The sequence below is a fragment of the Sorghum bicolor genome, chromosome 1 (genome assembly GCF_000003195.3).
Source record: "Sorghum bicolor cultivar BTx623 chromosome 1, Sorghum_bicolor_NCBIv3, whole genome shotgun sequence".
NCBI lineage: Eukaryota > Viridiplantae > Streptophyta > Magnoliopsida > Poales > Poaceae > Sorghum > Sorghum bicolor.
Genome location: NC_012870.2, coordinates 51,179,843 through 51,201,539, shown reverse-complemented (window position 1 = coordinate 51,201,539; position 21,697 = coordinate 51,179,843). Strand labels below are relative to the sequence as shown.

Sequence of the window (21,697 nt, the reverse complement as noted above, 5' to 3'; positions counted from 1 at the left end):
TTTGTATCACCTTATATACATGAATGAAAATATCGAGCACTCGTACTTCACATGCACACATGCTTATACACCTTATATATACCATGCTTGATACGTACGTCATATGCACACATGCTCATGTACTCGTAATGTTAGCTAGATACGATCATGGCTGTTAATACTCGTATAGACAAAATATAAACGTTAGATACAGGCACGACTATTAATATACTTTTATCATCATGTTGTAAATTTTTAGCACAAAAAGATAGCTATTCCGTACCAAACCATGAGTATGTTGTGTAGTAAACCAATAACAGTAAAATATAATATATTTATTTCCAACAAAACACTCAGAATGTAATTATGCCATCATATAAATATGTATAGAACATCTCCCTGTAGAGTCTGATAAGCCAATTGAAAATACCTAAGAACAACAAATATAGAGATAGTGAGATATTATTTGTGCAAAACAATATGAATTACAAAAATACAATTATGAGTTAGTAAAGTAATGTTACCTCATCTATGGCGTTAGGACCTCCTTATATACAATATTTTTTGTGAAAGTTCCATCCGTTGTTAGGGTCTTCTTATCCTTATCTTTTTTAATTAATAACGCATTCTTAGGCTTTTTTCCCATGGTATTTTTTTAGCATTTTTCTTCTCTATATTTTTTGCCTCCTCCTCTTGTGCCTCTGCATCAGCTGGTAGGGCCAGGATCTTAATATTTGTTCTTGATGTGGCTCTAGACATCGCAACGTACAACTGGCCGTGAGAGAAGACCGGTGCAGGCAGGTACACACCCACATTCGGGATGGTTTGGCCCTGTGACTTGTTGACCGTCATGGCAAAGCTCAGCCTGATAGGAAACTGCTTTCTCTTGAACTGGAATGGGAACATCTCATCATCAGACGGGCATAACGGTATTCGAGGAAGGAATACCCGCTTCCCAGCATGCTGCCCGACAACGATTTCAGCGTCGATTGTATTTCTTCGGAACCCCCGTACCACCAACCTTGTACCATTGCATAACCCATTGGCGGGGTCAATATTCCTAAGCAATATGACAAGCTTCAAGACATGTGGTGGCAGCCCGTTGGGGGTCAGGCTATTAAGAAATTCCGATGGATAGTAGTTATGTGGATCATCTACCGCGGTGTCAAAACTGTGATACACCGTCTCACCACCTTGGAACATATCAATCATTTTCATATTGATCATGTCCACCCAATCATTGCGTGTAGATAAAATCGCTCTGGTGGTGATGTAGTCTTTGTCCGCCATGTTTGCATTCAGATTTGGGAAGATGCTGTCAATCAGACTATGAAGATCTTTCTCGGCATCACCAGAGTACGGGATACAGATCTCATCTGGAATACGAACATTGCCATCTCCGTTAACCTCTTCCGTTCCACCACCAATGCGCAACAAATAATCTGCAAACCACGGATCACTCTGAGCCCTCATGTTGCGAACAAGCTTTAGGTGGCGCATGGATTCCCAAAGATACGACCTTCGTAGAGAAGCACCGACTATTTGAGCCCTAGATCCTTTCCGCACAACAGGGAGGACTTGTCTGAAATCCCCACCAAGGACAACAGTCTTCCCACCAAAGGGTAGGTGTGACCGACCCATGATATCACGTAGGCTGTTGTCTAGTGCTTCCAAATTTTGCCTCTTTGTCATCGATGCCTCGTCCCAAATTATGAGAGCTGCTTGCTGCAACAACTTGGCAGTACCACTCTGTTTCGTGAAGCTACAACAACCGCCCTCTTGAAGAGTTAGGGGTATCTTGAAACGCGAGTGGGCCGTCCTCCCACCTGGCATTATGGCCGCTGCGACCCCAGATGTAGCTGTGGCAACGGCAAGCTTATCCTGGCTACGTAGTTTTGCGAGCAGTGCCCTATACAAAAATGTCTTTCCTGTCCCACCAGGTCCATCCACAAAGAATAGCCCGCCTTGTTTACTGTAGACAGCTGCCATTATCTCATTGTAGGCAGACTTTTGCTCGGCGTTGAGTGAGTCACACAGTAGCACATCTTGAGGATTCTGCTCAACGCTAGCTTCCTCAAATATCTCACGAGGTATATGGCTGGCATCATCATATGAGTGATCAATATCTGGAAGAGGAAATGACCTTATGTCCTTTCCCATAGACTGCAACATGTTTCTAATGTCTATCAAAACCATTTGTTGCACGAGATCTGAGGATGGATTATTGCGACTATAGTCCTCTGACATTGCATAGTAGTGTTTTGTCCACAACCCCATCACATCATGCGGTTCGCAGAATACCAATATTGTTGCAAATAGCCTTCTTAGAGAGCTAGGCATCTCGAACAAAGTAGCTTCCGTTAGACATTCATCTAGAGTATTATCCTCTTCGATTAGACCCCTCCTTTCTGCAGCTTCACGAAACGAAGGTAGTAGCACCCCATCAACTGTCCTGAGGTGTTCATATGAGGTAGCACCAGCAACATTGTTCAAGAGAACACGAAGAAAGTAGCGTTCACCCTCGGCAGGATGGGCCGAGATGACTTTACCAATTTGGAAAACAGAGTTTTTTCTTTTTTGCCAGAATTTACCATCAGACTGCCAAGTAAAATACTCTGGGAAGTCTCGATATAAGATTTTGCGAGCTTCCTCATCATGCCTGTTTGCATCGAAGTATGCTGTCAACATTGACTCTTCTACACCAGGCCTATTAACGATCCTTTCGACCTTGTCCCGTTTATGAAATGCCACCATGTGCATGTCGGGTAGATGAAGTTGCAGCTGCTGTACTGGCGGATGGTTCTTGCTCAAGTCAAAGCCATATATCCTCCATAGTGCTTCTGGAGGCGTCACCCAACAGGCGTCTCTATACTGTTTGATCTCATCAATGTTTCCTTTCCCATCCTCTTTGTCGGTCTCCCTCATCACAACTGATGCCCTATCATGTCCCTTGTATATGTACTTGAACAAATACTTTACTGATTTAATGCTCCCACAAGCCTCAACGTTTATATGGCAGTTGAAGGTACGAAGCAAGCAAGGGTTGTAAGGCACAACCCATTGATTGTCCAAGTAGTGGCCTCGAACTTTTAGCATGCGACCATCATTGCGTCGCCGATATATGGGGTATGAATCCTTTCCCTGTGATGTTGCCTCACAGAATGGCCGTGGGTAACGGTTCTTGCATGACCCACGGCCTGCCGTGCACGGACAGGATGGATTAAGCGTCCCACAAGGACCATGCATCATATGCTTCGTGACCATCTTGTATAGCTCAGGGTATTTTTTCTTATTTGGTAGCTCTGCACTAATGATCATGTCATATTGCTCGGGACATGTGAGCTTGTACTTTCGTTCCATTATTAGCAAGAAGTGTGCATGCGGCAATCCCCTCTTTTGGAACTCTACTACATATACGTAGGCCTTCACCTTACCAAGTATGTCTTTCTCCATCAACATTTTTCTCATTGCATCCAACTTTGCTCTGAAGACCCGTGTGACGAGATCTGGGCGGTCCTGTGGTGTCTGGCCTGGGTAAAGTTCATTCTTGATCTCATCCCAATTAGGGTTGCATGTCATTGTGAGAAAGATATCAGGTTTACCATACTTTCGAACCAGAGCCATTGCATCCATGTATCGACGCCTCATGTCACGGGGTCCTCCGATGAATGACGAAGACAACACAGTACGCCGTCCAACATTCTCAGCAGACCCTTCACCCGAATGCATGCTATCCACGAGGCCTTGGTATAGGTCAGCCCTCAATGTATCCTGATTGTTCCTCATGTAGTCTAAACGTGAGCTCTCAATCTTGATGTAGGTGTCGACGGCAAACTGCTGGAAAAGGCGTCGGCCATAGAGTATAGGATTAAATATCTCTGGCCGCATTTGAAACTTGTAGCAATAGTAGTCGCGTACTGAGACACATGTATTTGAAACAGGTTCTACAGAGAGACATTGTTTGAATTAGTATCATGAGTTTGCAGAAAGAGTTTACTTTGCATATAATGGAAAAAGATCAATTTACCTCCATCGTCGTCACCATTCTCAGCACGCCTTTTACGGGTTGCTCGAGCTCGATCAATTTGAGCCATAGTTACACCCACTTTTGGAATGCAATTGTGCCACCCGAGCTCACCCTTTGGAAATAACAACGGCTATGATAGTGAGTCGTAGCATGCATTATATGAGCGGATGCCATGTATAGACCGATCCTTCCCTTGGAGGAGAACACTATGCTCGAATTGGCCATGACGCTCACTACCCTCAACCCATACGGCGGCCACCTCTGATGTCAATGGCACATTATATGTTCTTTGATCAAGGCGTTGGTCAAGGTTCAGCTCAACTCGGTAATCCTCGAGGTTTTCAACATGACCCATACTCCTTAGTTGCTGAGAGTAAGGATTCCCTTCAAGGATCCCGACCAACTGTTGTATAACTTCTCTATCTTTTTGGGCGCATTGCTCACGACACTTGCTCATGCGATGCTCGAGGGATGGGTCGTCATCATAAAAATAAAGTTCGAGGTGTCTTTTTTCGACACCCTCCTCTTTACCAAATGATCGTATGTTATGGTAAATCTGACCATGGGCACGAAATGTGTAGACCACAGATTCGCATGTTAGTGGTGATACGATCTAGGTGGCAGTACAAAGACGTGAAAGAGAAGTGGCCGTTGAAGTATCTGATGTTTGCACGAAAGTGCCTAGCATCAGCGTCCGAGCTTGACCACAACCTCATGAGCTCTGGTGGTGTCTCTGGACTTGAAAGATGAATCTTTCCACCCCTACAACAGAATCCGGGGGGTTCGCCATCGAATTTCTTTGCGTTACAGTGCTTGCAGTTCGGCACCGAGGGTAACATGTGCGACTCTGATGGGACATTAGCATAGACCTGGTCATATGGATCTGGGACATCAGGCTCATGATTCTCTTGCTCATATGTGTCGACATCGGTTCCCTCATCCTCGTCTTCTAAGAAAAAGTTCACATGTTACGTATTGAAAGAAAATTTATAAATTAAACTTTTTACTGTTACGCAATGTACCTTGACCGGCGAAAAAGTATGCCTCATCCTCTTCCTCGTCCTCCTCAAATATGACATCTTCGTCATAGTCTGTTTAACATGGCCACATATATGTTGAAAGAAATATCATGGCATATAAACACCAGAAAGAGATAAAATGTAATAAAGAAAATACCATCTTCGACCATAGAGTCTGATGTATGATCTTGTGCACTATATGGAGGCATTTAAGAGGTACCGTGAGCTACAGACGGTTGTGTTTGTGTTTGTGTGCCATTACAATTATTAGGTGCTTGAATTGGAGTTTGTTGGGTGACACCATCTGTAGTAAGAGAAAGTATGAGTTCTTGTAATATGTTAGCGAAGGTAAAAAATCTTCCTAATATATGGTCGAGGAAGGTTCATTACCGTTGCAAACAATACTCGGTTGAGTCAGTCCGTTCGAATCGTTGCATTTTCCATCCGCACACCCTCTAGCCCTTCCTCCAATGTTTGCTTCAAAAACCCGATTGCGACGGGATAGAAGGGCATTTCTCTCGCCATTGGTCACTCGATGTCTTTGTATGGTCTGTGCCGCAACCAATTCAGGGGTTTCGACTTCTGATTTTGAACTACAGTTGGTGCAATGTGGACAGGCGTGCCACCGAATTCAGGTATTTCCATATCATCTAAAGGCGCTTCAGGCGATTGAGGTGAAGCAGGAAAAATAATTTGAGGGTTGAAGTGAGGGCTCTCCATAGCAATTGAGTCCGGATGTAAATTGTTGGACCGGTTTTCCCTCACCATCCTTTTGTAGTTTTTCTTGCTCTCTTTTCGTTTCTCCTTCTTTTCTTGTGGAGTCATTTGCAGTTTTCTTGCAGCGGTTATCTGTGCATTTTTTGCCGCATACGAGTCACGTCGTCTCTTATTTATTAGCGCCTTTTGTTCAGGAGACATTGCAGCCCTTCGTGCTCTATCTAGCTCGCGTTTACGCTCTTTTGGACACGTGACAATATCATTGATGGGACTGGATGTATTGACAACACCTATATATAATAAAAAATAATTTCTAATAAATTATAGAGGTACATTAATTCCGTGTTACATTGTCATGAATGACAATTGGGTTGGCCACTCTATTTTTTCTTCTCAAATAGATAACATTAATAAAAAAATAATATACCTGGGTTTAGATCAGGTGATGCAACAGTCAAGTCAAGCATGCCACTTTGATCTACATATCTATCGGAGTAATTATCTATATATATATAATAATATTAAATTAACCTTGGCCTTACCATCATACAAACACAAAAAAAAATAATTAATCAGTAAAAAAGTAAAATGGTACATGTGTTTTCTTTATCACTCGAAACGGGTTTATATGAATTGTCTCGATGTAGCCAGTCACTATCTTCATAGCCATTGGTGTTTTCCGTGGTTGATTTAAATCCATCTGGTACAACATAATTATATTCTAAATAAGCAAACAAATGACTAATACAAGTAGGTGATATACAATACTATATGTCTCACATAAACGAAAAAAATGGTAATACAAAATTCAAAAACGAAAAATTAGAATACGGTGGACCTCTAGACCCAGCAGCTTGTGAAGTTTCTGCCTTTTTTTATGATATTTTTCTCTACGTTTTTTATTTTTTTCATCCCTTTGTTCTTGACTCATTGTTGCATGTCTTGCCTTTTCTCTTTCCCTTTTACGTTGCACACGTTCATCAGCTTGCACTTGTGAATTTGATGATGTATGAACAGCTGTTTGAAAATAAGTTCATACAAATTTACTTAATCACCACCAATAATACAAGTGAAAGTGTGTTTGGAAAAATGTATGAACAATTACCTCCATTAATGGAGTTTGTCAAGTCTGCAAATGGCGTACGACCTTCATTGTTTTGTATAGGGTCCATTATGAACAATCTCTTCCTGATACCAGATGATAGAAATATACATGAGCTAGACGAAAACGCACGGTTTGCTAGCCTGGCAAATACATCTTAACTGGAATGCCAAACAACAAACAACGTTACCGATAGATGCATGAATGCAAACTTCAGAAGCTGTCAAAGCATACTCGTTTAGTATTTGTTGGACTATTAGCACCAACCTGTTTTTGAAAGGGCCTAGCGAGAGTAAATAAATTTCCTATTGACCCTTATGCAGAAGTCTACAAATGTTCAATGTTTCTAAAATGAGAATATATGGCTTATCAATAAGAATGGTTAGTAATGCTATTTAGATAACACTGGGTCCATGACTATTCAAAACTGAAATTAAAAGAGTACAAACCTAAGTGGTCATCTATGGTGTAAAGTAAAACACCGAGCATTGACAATTTATAAGATGTAAAGAGGATGGTGTCAGCAGCGAGCAGGGGAGGCCTGGGTCAGCAGTGAATGACTGGAATGGTTAGTGGAGGGTGGGGTGAACACAGGAGTTGGGCGGCCAGGCCACAAGGTGCTGCTGGCTGGGGCGGCACCGCGGACTCCATCTGAGGCAGCAGCATGCCTGGGTGGCTGTGTCTTGTGAAAATCATTCGCCAAGTTTGTGAAGCTATGGTTCACAAAGATTTAAATGTTCAATATCCCACATCTTCATAGTACCATCATGGGATGCAGTAAGCTGATATGGTAATTCCAAATCTAAACCATGCCAAGTAGCTACACGACTTATTCATATAGAATCTATAAAAATGGAAACATCTGCAGTATATAAAACAAAATCTATGCACTTGGAATAAGGGATCCACTAAATGGAAGAAATGATACAAGAATGCATAATTCAGTATAAGGAATTGTAATAAACATCTAGATGTTGAAAGAGCTAAAAATAACAACAAAAACTGGAAACCACATGATTGTTATTCAAGATTTGGTTTCTCCAGATTTTTCAAAACAGCTCGCAACACGCTACACCATTCTAAAAAAACGAGTCTATACAAATTTCCCCCAATCAAATCAAAGGATGATGTAATCAAGCACGTCTTGCAGCTCCAAAATATACCAGATGAGTACTTTAGCTCTTAATCCTGAGAGCATCCGAATAGAACTAACATTCTTTTTTGTGCATAAGGACAGAACTAACCTATATTGATATTGAACAAAACATGTTTTGTAGTTATTAAGGAGACACAATGAAAATGTTGACACCATTTTTGGGCACGTGTCTAGGATGGCAGGATAGGGTGGCAGTACGATGCGGGTTGCTGATGAGGATGGTTGCCGATGAGGGAGAGGTTGAATGTGACTAAGTCCACAGGCAGTAATATGGTGCCGATGGCTGGATAAAAAGGTCTGCCGATGACTATGGCAAGGGGATTGCCGATGATGCGAAGGAGGAGTCCGGAAGCTGCCAGTTGTCATGTGGAGGAGTTTCGGTTTGTCACGAAGGATAGTTTTATTATTTTCTTAGTTATTTGCATCGTTTTACGGATTCCGTGTAATTTGGAATTCGAATTCTAATCGTGTCTGGTTGTAGCTCTTTGAGCAGGGTATAAATATAAACCCTAGGACCTTGTAATAATGAATCAAGAAATCAATCAAACACACGTTTTTACTCATATTCCAGCATCTACTTTTCGACGACTTCGTCATACTTTTTTCTTTTTATTACGAGTTCTTAGGAATTCGTCGACTTAAGCTCGGCGTGTTCTCGAGTTCCGCGTGAGTACCTCTTAGCCGTGACATCCGGGCGCATCGCTGTTGTCAGGACTAAAGTATTCGAGTTATCACCTTTGCCGATAGCAAGGTCAAATCGGCTGGCACGCCTTAACGTTTGAATCAGGTATTAGCCCTTTGTGTTTGCAGATCAGTTTTGCATCAACAGAAAATATTAAAATGTAGGTACAGCTAAATGTAAGAACCTCACCGGTGCTTCCTGGCCCTTTAGTTATTCCAAAAGGTTGAAAATCTGCTTATCCCAGACTATGATAGAGTATTGATCATCACCTCCAGAAACTATTTTGCTGTGTTCTGAACTGGTAATTTGAACTGGTAATCAGAAAAAGCAGGTCAAGAATCACTTGAACTATATATCCCTATGTGCCTTATCACTTTGCCATAATTTGCCAAACTGCTGTTCAGATGCTACTCACTTTGTCATTTTTCCATGCTAATATGGACTTTATTCCAAACATTGAAAAACTTGCTTCATGTCTTCTTTTCGTTCAGAAATTATACTTTATTTAGTCTTTGATTAGTTGGTTAAGAGTGAACCGTCAAAGTTGGTTCTTGGTGCTTCTGTTAATCCCCAGCTTCAAAATTTGGTATTGTTCAGAACTATAAATTTTAGGAATATGAGGGAGGAACTCTCCATATTAGTTATGAATGAAAATCAGTCATCGTTATGTTTCACCAGATCAAAATGTGCAGCGATTAGTAGAAATTGATTGTCTTTTCACATTTTTTTGTATCAGTTGCATGGTCTGGCTCAGGTATTAGCGTGCTTTGTTTGCAGTTGAACCAGGGAGGCTAATACGTGATCGATACAGAACTGCCTCCCAAGTAATCCAAAACCAAGTAAGAAGGTGTTTCCAGTAACTCGATCTTAGATATGAGCATTTCATGTTTAGGTTTCTCTTTCTGAATAGTGAACTTGAAAGAATATTAATATTCTATGAACTTGCCAAATTTAATCACAGAAGTATAGTTGTCTTATCATTTTGGTTGCTTCAGTATGTTAGTTTATCATGTACTTCCATATGAATTGGTAGCAAATTTTTGACATGGTAAAAGTGGTCCCGAATTACCAAAAGTTGGTGCTATTTTAGTCTTCCATAATCCATATTCAGGGATTGTGTTCTGAATACGACAGCTAGTTCATAGCGGTTTTGCTCCTGGAGATTGTACCAGACTAAACATGCTGTGAATTTTTTTCTTTACCTTTTTCATAAGAAACTACTTGATTTTGACAAGGTTTTCTGTACATGTTTATTTTTTAATGCAATTGTGACTTGTTTTTTTCGAACCGAGGCTTTCCCATTTCCATTACCAGAGCAATGGAAATACATCAGTTTAGAGAGAACAGAGAAGCCAGCATTTCAGAAAGCAGAAACAGAGAGAAGCCAAACTGCTTTTTCTGATGATCATCACTACGGCATAAATCAATCTCCAGCTGCAACGATTTAAGTTTTTGACTTAATTATTTGGGGCTATTTTATCGCATCAAGATGTAGTTATGCACTCTGGGAGCCATCTATCCTTGACATGCTACTGCCTTTCTTTGTTGCCATCTAACCTTTAATTTCTAGTTAATCTAATCCCATTTATTGCCCAACCAAATTGCTAGATTGGTGAAGTAGTGGCCGGGCCTGGTGATGCTGCTCAAGGCCAGGTTCATGATATGCAGGATGATGGATGACGTACCCGGTGTCAGAGCCGCGGCGCTTGAACGACGACTTCGGATTCTCGTCCTCGATGTGCTGCTGCCTGCAGCAACGGCGGTCGCGTTCGATGTCTCAGTAACGGTGGCTAGACGTTGGGCTTTGATCTGCCAGCAACCGAGGTCATGGTGCATGTAGGGGATAATTTGTTAACTTGAATGATGGATGACGTACCCGTTGTCGGAGCCGCGACACTTACCGAGGTAGCGATGCTGGCGGCGTCGAGGTCAGGGAAAGGTCTGCGTTGCGCTGCTACCCTGATTGTCGGGGCGACCTGATCCGCGCCGAGGGAGGAGGCGGGCGAGGTCGACGCGACCTGATCCGCGCCGAGGGAGGAGGCGGGCGAGGTCGGCGCGACCTGATCCGCGCCGAGGGAGGAGGCGGGCGAGGTCGTCCGCGCGACCGGATCCGCGTGGAGGGAGGACGAGGCGGGCCGGGGAGGAGACGTCGCCGCGCCACGCGGGGAGGAGGCGGGCGAGGTCGTCCGCGCGACCGGATCCGCGTGGAGGTCGGCGAGGGCCGCGCGGGGAGGCGGTCCGCGTGGAGGGATGAGGAGTTGGGCCGCGCGGGGAGGAGGCGGGCGATGGAGGAGGAGGCGAGGTCCGCGTGGAGGGAGGAGGAGGCGGGCCGCGCGGGGAGGAGGCGTCGCCGGGCCGCGCGGGGAGTCCGTGTGGAGAGGACGCCTGGCGAGGTCCGTGTGGAGAGGACGCGCGGGGAGGAGGCGTCGCAGGAGGCAGGACGAAAGTTGGATGGGGGAGAATGTCGCACCAAAATGATGTCCCCTCTTTAGTCTTTTTAGTTGTAGGAGATTTTTTTGGTCAGCATACCCAAAGCTAAAATTCAGATTTGTCACTATCTTGTGTCGAGATGAATCTCCGCCATGCTTGCCACACGAGCCTGCTAAGAACGGTGCTGCCGATCTGACCAATCTCTGACACGTTCGTTACCAGGAACAAGCAAATCGTTGAAAATTCATGGAAAGAGAAGCTAAAAGGTTCCATACATGCACGTATATATGTGCGATTCGACATACAAACAGGAAAAGCAAGTTAAGGAAGCAAAGTCTTACAGATCCGGCAAGGATGTATATATGCTGAGTCGCCAGAACTGGCCTTCACGTACGCTGTAAAGGCCTTCATGCTGTAGAGGGAACAGATTGCCTTGAACGGCGCCGAGAAGAGGACGATGAGCAAACAAGATCGTGATTTATGGAAGCTGGGTGTTGCATTACGTGGGTATATATATATTACCCTTCAGGCTATCCTTGTAGGATTCGGACTCTGAGATACGAGACTCCATCGCAGATACGGCGGCAACCGTTTGTTGCGCCCGAGTATTCTGATTTGTTTCTTTACCAAGCTAAATCCGAACTTGCTATACGTTGTCTAAACTCATCTTGATGGAGGTATTTGTTTGATGGATTTTTGATCAAATTAAAATCTATGTGTATATGTGTACACATGTAATTAATGTGTACCACCGGTACGTAATAAAAGAGAAAAAACATATACCGAAATATGTATGGAGATGTATGTGCTCTTTTCGTATATATATAGGTATACTATTATAAGCTTAGGGCTTCCAATAATTTATTGAAATCCCTAGCACAAAGTGCAATCACATGGTCGAACCTAACCAGCTGAGTGTATCCATCCATCCCACGTTAGCCTGGACGGGATCTAAAATAATGAACCTGCTGCTTTCTCAGACATTTCGAATCGCTCTCAGATGCTGACGACCGAGGGCGCTCGTCCCCCACTCCCCTGGCGGTGCCCTCCTCCCCATCGGCGCCTGCAGAGAGATCTCGGTGAGCGGCCATGGTGCGGCAGCGCGGCTCTGCTGCAGGGCCTCACGCGGGGTGTCACGGCTGGCTCGCACGCGCCAAGGGGACGGTCCATGCGGACTCGCCGGCAAGCCCCTTCGCTAGATCTTCCTCGGGCAGGCCCTCCTCCAGGTCTTCCATCGGACCCGCCGCCAGGTCTTCCTCGAGCAGGCCCCTTCGCCGGCGACGAGCACCACCAGGTACGCTCACCCCTCCCCTTCCTGTTGTGCGAAACTGGACCCCCAAACCGTAAATTATTGAGCGACATGTATCCCGATTCGATCTGATTGCAAGTGCGTACATGCGTTAAGTCTACTGGTTTTGTTTTTTCTCCTTTCATCAGGTGTACATGTGTGCACCCAGGCCCTTAACTGCACCCGCCTCGCCCCTGCAACTAGTTTTCTGTTGGTTGGTTGGTTTGGATTTGGCTCCCGGAGGATTGATGCGGCCATTGAAGATCACTGTAGATTCATCATGAAATTCAGAGGCTGCTCAGGTCATGTTGGGGGACCAGCAGATGATACTGGCCTTGGACTCATCTAGCGCATCAAGCTCTGCCCCTGATTTGGATCCTTGCCTCCTCGTGATCTTCTGGTAGAGCTTCTCATGATAAAGATTTTTTATTTGTTGATTTTTTTTTATATCTACTCAAACCACTACAGGATTTTTATGCAATGTGAATCATCCTCCACAGCCAACGGGTTAGAGATACTAGCAGGCATGATTCATTTTGCTAAATTTCCATGTTTCTGATCTAGATCCACGTGCACCTCTATGAGAAATTTTCACAGCATGCATCCAAAGTTTCTATGCACGCATAATTTTCACGATTCTATATATTGTTGGCACACAATTATATAAATGTTGGAGCATGGTGCACTTATATACAATTCTATACATTTATGGAGCACATATCTATGCATTTTTAAAACACTTTTATACACATTGTTGGAACATTTCATACGTCTTTTTAGTGTCTATCAACATGTTTATTGCTGAGAGATGATTTTTGGACCCAGAGGCAGCGACGGGCTCACGGAGTAGATGCGCTTGGCTTGGCTCTGCTCTGGCAACATAGAGGCGCTTAGCGTCCTCACCAATGCACTCATTGTCAACCACATGAGTTAGGCTTTTACACGATCACATCATTCTTGATTCCTGCATGGACGTCCTGACCCTGCACAGGCCCCAGCCCCAGCCCCAATCTCATATGAACTGCGTGAGTTTTCCTTTCATTGCCAATGCCCAGAACATTATGCCGCACCCTAACCTTGTTTTATTTACGTTTTTTATGCACCCGAATCAAGATCTGAATTTTTTATTTTGTTTTGATGCAGATTACCACACCTCTTGACAATGTGGCAGTGGGCTCAATCACTGGTTATATATTTTTCTTTTTGCTGGTAAGCATCTGATTCCATTGGCAATATATGGACTCAATCATAGCTAGATTTTGATGCATTTTAGATGGAATAGCATTGTACTGCTTCCATGGATAATAGTTGTGTGACCTCAATTTTCTTTTCACTGTAATTATTTTACACCACATATATTGCTGCCCGGTTTCTATCCATGGCATGTTAGCAGCAATCTGCTCAGTCTTTCTGGTTATGGCATGCTAGCAGCAGTGGCCGAACATGTAGCTCTTGGTCTTTTGTTTCATGAAATTAGTAGGCTTTGTTTTGTTAATCAATAGTGATGGTGTCTTCTTTAGGCTGCAGCCCCAGCACCTTGAGTAGCAGGTGTGTGGTTCTGCTGCATCACTTTCCAGACTTCATTAAGTTTGTTGCAGTAGTAATAGCTCATGTAATTCAATTATGTCGCAGCTAACTTTCAGAGTGTTGGTTGGCTGTGCAATAGAGCTAGTACTCATGGTTGATGCAATAGAGCTAGCAAGCAAGCATTTGGTTTTTGCTTGAATGACAATGGTTTCTATGCATCCACTCGGTGATTTAGGGGGAGCATGCTAGGCCTGCTTCTAGGCTCCCTTGAGGTGTAGAATTGGAGATGCTGCTAGCTTGTAGTTCAATAAATGCATAGAAATTTTTTGGATGCCTAGAAATTATTTGTTTGGTTTTTAGTATTTTTATATGTTATATTTTTTATGATTTGTGAGAGTGGTATCTATGCTTATATGACAAAAGTTTTGCATGAAATGAAGAGGTACCAACATAGGCAAGCAGGATTTCTATGTGGTTGATTATGAATTTTTATGCATCTCCTTGATATGATATATGCCTTTCTTTGCCGCTGTAAGGTTTCTGCGTCTGTTAAATCATGTTTGTATGTCTATCTTGCTCAAGATCCTATGCCTTCTCCTGCTAAAACATGTTCCTATGCCTATCTTGCTGCCTAGTTTTTTCCTCGATTTTGGTTCGTGTCCTCTCGAATGTATATAGCTTGTAGAACATTATTTTTTTTCTGATTGTTGGCTGCAGGCATCACCGATAGTTGAGGATCTCCTGGTAGCCATGTAGGTGCACATATGGATTTGCCTATGCAGGTGAGTAGAAAAAACACTTTTCCTCTTATTGTTCCTACTAGTAGTTTCTAGTGGTAAAAAATATATATATATATCTGCTATGAACGCATGATGAAATATCCATAGAGCTTGCTTGCTTCTTGTTTCTTCCAGTGGCAAGGTTTTTATGCAGTTCAGGGTTGCTGGTTTTGCAAGTAAATTTGGTCATCCGTGTGCCTATGCGATTTGAATACAAATTGTGAATTAGATTGTTTGCAAAGATGCTGGTCACTAGTTCTAGATTTTTATACATTGTTTGGAGCACATTTTATACATTTTGTTATTGGTTGGGTGCTAAGATTTTTTTGCATGCTGATCCAAAGAAAAGATAATAGTTTTTATATTTGCATGTATAGATTTAGTAGCATGGTAAAACTATGATTATGCTTAGTTGTATTTGTTTCCACCCTAATTAATTTTAAATTCTAAATTTTGAAGAAGTCTGTATACATTGGGGAGCAATCTTCTATGCACTGTTACAACAATTCGACATATATTTGTTTGAATAATTATCTCTATGTACCTACGTAGCCTTGGATTTTTGGTTCCGATGCATTGTGGAGCACTTTTCTATACACTGTTAGAACAATTCGACATTTATTGTTTAAATAATTATCTCTATGTACCTACGCAGCCTTGGATTTTTTGGTTCAAATGCATTGTGGAGCACTTTTTATGCACTGTTAGAATAATTATTTGCGCACAATTCTTCTATGCTTAGTTGTATGGGTTTTATCTGATTTTTGGTTGCAGCTTTGGATGAATAGGTGGTTTGCATGAAATGAAAAGCTATCAACGTAAGTATACGATTTCTATGCTTTGATTTTGATTTTTACGCATTTCTTTGATATTATGTGCAATGAATAGGTTTTTGTGCAATTGACTTTGGATCTTTATGCTTCGTGGGTTCTATGCTTGATGAATTAAGATTTTACACATTCAGCTAGTGGCAAGTCCACCGCATGATGCAATCCACGGCCGCGGTGCTGGTATGAAGCAGCGGTGGCGGTTGGTGGCGTGTAGTTCACGGCAGCGGCGCTAGTGCGAATCAGCGGTGGTGGTCGATTGGATGGAAGATAGCACAGGAGCAGCGCGACGCGGCCAAGGATTTTTGCATTTTACTTGTTGAATTTGGTGTTTTTATGCTTGTGTGCATAAGTTTCTATACACACAGTGGAGCACTTCTATGCATTTTTGTATTCTTAATGCTTGTGAGCATAAGTTCCTTGGAGCAGGTCTATGTTGTTTTTATGCGACAACAAATTCACTTTTTATTCATCAAATGCCGACACGAAAAATATTTAAGTGTAGTGAATCCGGTCGTCTATCACGTGCTATTTTTTAAATTTTAAATTTTTGAGAAGACGAGATAGTCTTTTATGTTTTACGTGTGCGGTTCTCATGTTCTGTGTATTGTTCTCATATTATTTATATATCCTTATATTGGAAAGCATGATGTTGATGGAGGCAAACTGCGGTTTTGCTTGGATGAGATGAGCAAATCTTTGTTTCTATGTAACCTCAGTGGTCTCAATATGTTGTTGACTCAGTTTCTATGCATTGTTCCTCTGTTAAATAAATATCCTTTGGTGGAAAGTATGGTGTGGGTATAAGCGGCTATAGTTGTGGTTACGATAGACCCCTTCAATAGTGAGAAGGGTTTTATATGTTTCTATACATTGTTTCCTATATTACTTATGCATCCCTTCTAGAAAGCAAGGTGTGGTTGGATGCGGTCATGATTTTTCAAATCAATAATATGCAGAAGGGAGGGTTTTTATGCGACAATGAAATTATTCTTATTCACCAAACCACTAATTTCTATGCAACGTTGGCGCCAAAATTTTTTTAACGTATTTTGACTATTGATTCTATGCATCTAATCGTCATCACGTGCCATGATTTAAATTTCAAATTTATAATTTTTTTGAAATATTCAAAGTGGATCTTGAATCGTGCCTAAAAATGTCAGGAGTTCAATGGTCAAAACCATTTTAAAATTGGAAGCTCCATCGAGAAATTATCGAGGAAAAATAGAAGAGAATATAAAGGAAGATGCATGCATACATTTATCAGCATCTGTCAGTGCGTGTCAGCGTGTGTCAGCTGTAGTTAGGTGGAACATGTGGAACGTCTAACTCGTAGAAAGGTTTTTACGCGGTAACGAATTAGTTTTAATTCATCCATCGACTAATTTCTATGCAACATCGCGACCAAAACTTTTCTATACAGCTGGACCTAGATTTTCATGCATTCGATTGACGGGGTCTACTGCGGTCCCCACCTGCTGTGCACGTCAGCTCAGTTGACCTATGGTCCCCCACTTGTGCGCAGGTAGAGGTTGGATGGGGTGTTGGCCGGGCTTCCAAAAACTATTTGTAGCCCTGGGCTCCCAATATACCAGCCCAATATATATATATATACTCCCATCCATGATAGGCTATCCCATCAACCTAGGCCCCACTCACCCATGCATGCAAAATTGTTTTGGCGAATTTTAAAAAGTCATAACTTTTAAACCGAAGATATAAATTAAATTCCGATTGCACCATTAAATTTCTCATAATAAATCTTTCAAAACAAGATCACACATGGATATATTTAGATAAAATTTTATCTCTACAACTAAAAATTATGAAAAGGACCCATCTACCGCACCCATGGTGGAGCCACAACTCCCATTCCTTTTAGCCATGATAGGCTATCCTATCAACCTAGGCCCCACTCACCCATACATGCAAAATTGTTTTTGCGAATTTAAAAAAGACATAACTTTTAAACCGAAGATATAAATTAAATTCCGATTGCACCATTAAATTTCTCATAACAAATCCTTCAAAACAAGATCACACATGGATATATTTAGATAAAATTTTATTAATTAATATTTATCTCTACAACTAAAATTTATGGAGAGGACCCATCCACAACTTTCATCCCTTTGGTGGTCTTTTTTACTGTGCGATGACACGCTATCCCATCAACCTAGGCCCCACTCACCTATGCATGCAAAATTGTTTTAGCGAATTAGAAAAAGTCATAACTTCTAAACTAGAGATATAAATTAAATTTTGATTGCACCATTAAATTTCTTATAACAAATCCTTCAAAACAAGATCACACATGGATATATTTAGATAAAATTTTATTAATGAATATTTATCTTATAAAGATAAAATATTTTCTTTTATTAATTAGAAACAATATTCTAGGTTCAACAGACAATGTTTTGTCTTTGTAAAAAAATGTTATCGATTTAGAAGAATAGTATTTTGGTTTTAGGTTTATGAAACTGATATTACAATATACATAAAAATACATAAATACATGACATAGATAAAAATAATAAAAAAAATCTAGAGTAAAAAGCATAAGAAAAAAATAAAAACACAAAATGGAGAAAAATTTCAAATAATGTCAAAGGGTTACTTTTTAAATATCGTAAATATATTTATAGAACATTAACATCACTAAATCTCTATAACTAAAAATTATGAAAAGAACCCTTCTACCACACCCATGGTGAAGTCACAACTCCCGTAAGAAACATCATAGAACATCACATAAATATTACGTAAACATGACATAACAAAATATAGAACACTAAATATATACTACATAAATATCACATATATATAGAAAATAAAAATAAAAAATAAAATTACTAAGAAAAAAATATAAAAACAAACATAATTAACAAATGATAAAAAGTGCATAGAGCAAATGAAATTAATGAATAATTTAAATAAAGATAAAAATAAGATTAAAAGGAAATAAAATATAAAATAAGAATGAAGAAACATAGAAAATCTGAAAAGAAAAAAGAAAAACAAATATAAGCAAGGAAGAACAATAAAAATAAAACCAAAACAAAAAGAAAATAAAAGGTAAAATTAAAACAAAAAAGAATAAGGAAAGGACAGAAAATAAAATAAAATCGAAAAACAAAAACTAAAAAAATGAAAAAAGAAGAATATAGACAGAAAAAATAAAATAACAATGAAGAAATATAAAGTATGTGGATTTTAAAATCCGTAACAACGTACGGGCAATAACCTAGTATGTATATATATATATATATATATATATATATATATATATATATATATATATATATATATAGGACGCGTTTCTTTTACACGCGCGTGTAATTACTCTCATCTCTATATCTCTAGATTTAAGGTGTATGTGACCAGACGAAATGTATATAGACAAAGTATAGGATCATACTAGACCATCTAGAATGATATGTATGTTAAGTATGCATACATACATAGAGTATATGGTTATACTTATTGTATATAATATAGTAGTGGCATTTTAGTAATATATTTAAAATATAATTTTTTTTTAAAAAATTTCGCGTGGTAAGATCTAGAGTATCTTAATATAAGTATATAAACATACTCAAACCGATAAACAAGTATGAATACATACACAATGTAGTTTATTGAAGATGAGAGTAACTACACGTACATGTATAAAGGAATTTCCATATATATATATATATATATATAGGCAGCGCTATTCTACACTCTAGGTGTAGAATATTATTCTACACCGCAAGTCAAAACTGAGTAGAAAAAATACTGAGCAATACTGGAGAACCTTCAGTATCATCTCGTCCAACACCCAGTACCATAAAATACTGGAAATACTGAACAGTACTGGAATATGAATACTGAATGATACTAAATTTTGCTCAGTATAACAGTTCGGTGTAGAATAGTATTCTACACCTAGGATATATATATATATATATATATATATATATACACATACGGTAGCGCTATTCTACACCCTAGGTGTAGAATATTATTCTACAGCACAAGTCAAAACTGAGTATAAAAAATACTGAGCAATACTGGAGAGTGTTCAGTATCAACTTGTCCAACACACAGGACCATGAAATACTGAACAACACTGAAACACAAATACTGAGCGACACTGAATTTTGCTCAGTATAACAGTTCGGTGTATAATAGTATTCTACACCTAAGATGTAGAATAGCACTTATATATATATATATATATATATATATATATATATATATATATATATATATATATATATATATATATATATATATATAGGAGAAAGAAGCTAATAACAATGGAGTTAGCTTTTACGTGTTACAGTCCATGTATACACGTATGCTGGCAACATGTGCAAATAAAAGAAGCTAAGGCCTTGTTTAGATACGAAAAGTTTTTGGATTTCACTATTGTAATACTTTTGTTTGTTTGTGGCAAATATTGTTCAATTATGAACTAACTAGGATCAAACATTCGTCTCGTGATTTACAGATAAACTGTGTAATTAGTTTTTGTTTTTACATATATTTAGTGCTTTATACATATACCGCAAGATTTGATGTGACGGAGAATCTTGAAAACTATACTTGTTAGGCCTAACAAGTGCAGTCTTAATATGTACATGCACTCGTATACGTCAGAAAACTGGTTGTCGAATTCGTACATGCGTCGGTCAGTCCGTGTCACATGCTTCTGTTGTATTATATATGCCGGTTTAGTCTACTAGACACCGACGCAACAGGTCCAGAACGTTCTGGAATCTTGGCGGTCACATGCACATACAGCACAACGCGGCTTGCCGAGTAGTCCAAAAACATTCTGAAAGCCCTGTCTTTTGGTGTATAATATAATATGGCCGCACGAGAGTTCATCAGACATCCACAAGAGGAGATGGCGTGCACGTCGTTCTTCATGGGTAAAAAACCAATCTAGTTTGCTACACTAGTAGAAAGAGGCTCAAAGCTGGCGCTCCCTTTTTATACCACAAACGGTTCCAGTTACGACGCGCCTGTGGTATAAATCGGGCGGTGTCAGAGATTTTCGGCCGCCTGTGGAAAAGATTATCACAGGCGGTTGACTTAAGCAACCGCCTGTGTTATCTCTGTATAAATACACCTTCTTCCTCCCGACCAGAACACAGTATCTCGCACCCACCTTTCATTGGGGCGATTTTGGAGTTCCAGATTTCTCAAAATACAAAGGGGGAGGTTTTGATCTTCATTTCTAGGAAGGAGGTTGCTAAAAGAGGTTAGTTTATGTCCCTATTGCCTCAATTTGCTCATTCTAGCTCAATTTGAGCCACTTTTTGGATCTAGGGTTTCACCATGAGTAAGAGAGAAGAATAGCTAGCTTTTTGTCTTGATTTGTTGATATGGTTAGATGGGGTTGTTTAATATGGTTGGATAATGTCTCTCAACATGTTTGCTTTTCAATTTAGCTTGTTTTTACAAGATTAAACCAATGGTGTGTTCTTGTATATTTATGTAGAGAGATAATTGTTGATTTTTTTAATTATATGATAGTTAGGTTTTTTATTGTCACCTTCCACATCATCTATCTATTTATAATGAATGTTGTATTTATATAGTTATGCTATACTTAGGTTTTCTAATTTATGTCTCTCTCTCTTTATAAATTTTTTAATTTATTTATCAACATGTATGTATGTTTTATGAGTGAGAGAGAATAATAGGTAGCTTCTTGTCTTTATTTGTTGATATGGTTAGATGGGGTTGCTTAATATGGTTGGATAATGCCTCTCAACATGTTTGCTTCTCAATTTAGCTACTTTTTACAAGATTAAACCAATGGTGTGTTCTTTGTATATTTATGTAGAGAGTTAATTGTGGATTTTTTTTAATTATATGGTTGTTAGGTTTTTTATTATCACCTTCCACATCATCTATCTATTTATAAGGAATGATGTATTTATATAGTTATGCTATACTTAGATTATTTTTTAATTATGTAACTTAGGTTTTTTCCTTTAATCTCAAGCTTAACCATAAACCCTAGCTAATAAACCCTAGATAAATCCTTTGTAAACCCTTAGATCATATGAATGGTGTTTTACAGGTAGTGATGGAGAGGTCATTTTGGATGTATAATTTATCAAGACTAGATCCATCATACATAACTGAGGTCCAGAGGTTTA

The 21,697-nt window shown here is 40.0% G+C and overlaps 1 protein-coding gene and 2 long non-coding RNA genes across 6 annotated transcripts; 1 reads left to right on the top strand and 2 right to left on the bottom strand.

Moving 5' to 3' along the window:
* On the bottom strand, positions 651–4,073 carry LOC8083858. Its single transcript, XM_021451948.1, has 3 exons — positions 4,007–4,073; positions 793–3,923; positions 651–689 (listed from the first exon to the last, which is right to left on the bottom strand). The coding sequence occupies exons 1-3, from the start codon at positions 4,071–4,073 to the stop codon at positions 651–653; spliced, it is 3,237 nt and encodes a 1,078-aa protein (XP_021307623.1).
* LOC110435135 lies at positions 6,082–10,784 on the bottom strand. Of its 4 annotated transcripts, none has more exons than XR_002452816.1 (5): positions 10,559–10,784; positions 10,368–10,491; positions 8,872–8,993; positions 6,848–6,930; positions 6,365–6,759 (listed from the first exon to the last, which is right to left on the bottom strand). It is a non-coding gene; the product is annotated as an uncharacterized LOC110435135 (long non-coding RNA). The 4 variants fall into 4 exon arrangements; XR_002452818.1 differs by having other exon boundaries at positions 8,872–8,980; XR_002452817.1 differs by lacking the exons at positions 10,368–10,491; positions 10,559–10,784 and adding an exon at positions 6,082–6,244 and having other exon boundaries at positions 6,338–6,759; positions 8,872–10,355.
* LOC110432051 lies at positions 12,077–16,183 on the top strand. Its single transcript, XR_002449524.1, has 7 exons — positions 12,077–12,406; positions 12,550–12,800; positions 13,226–13,425; positions 13,544–13,609; positions 14,645–14,709; positions 15,481–15,524; positions 15,671–16,183. It is a non-coding gene; the product is annotated as an uncharacterized LOC110432051 (long non-coding RNA).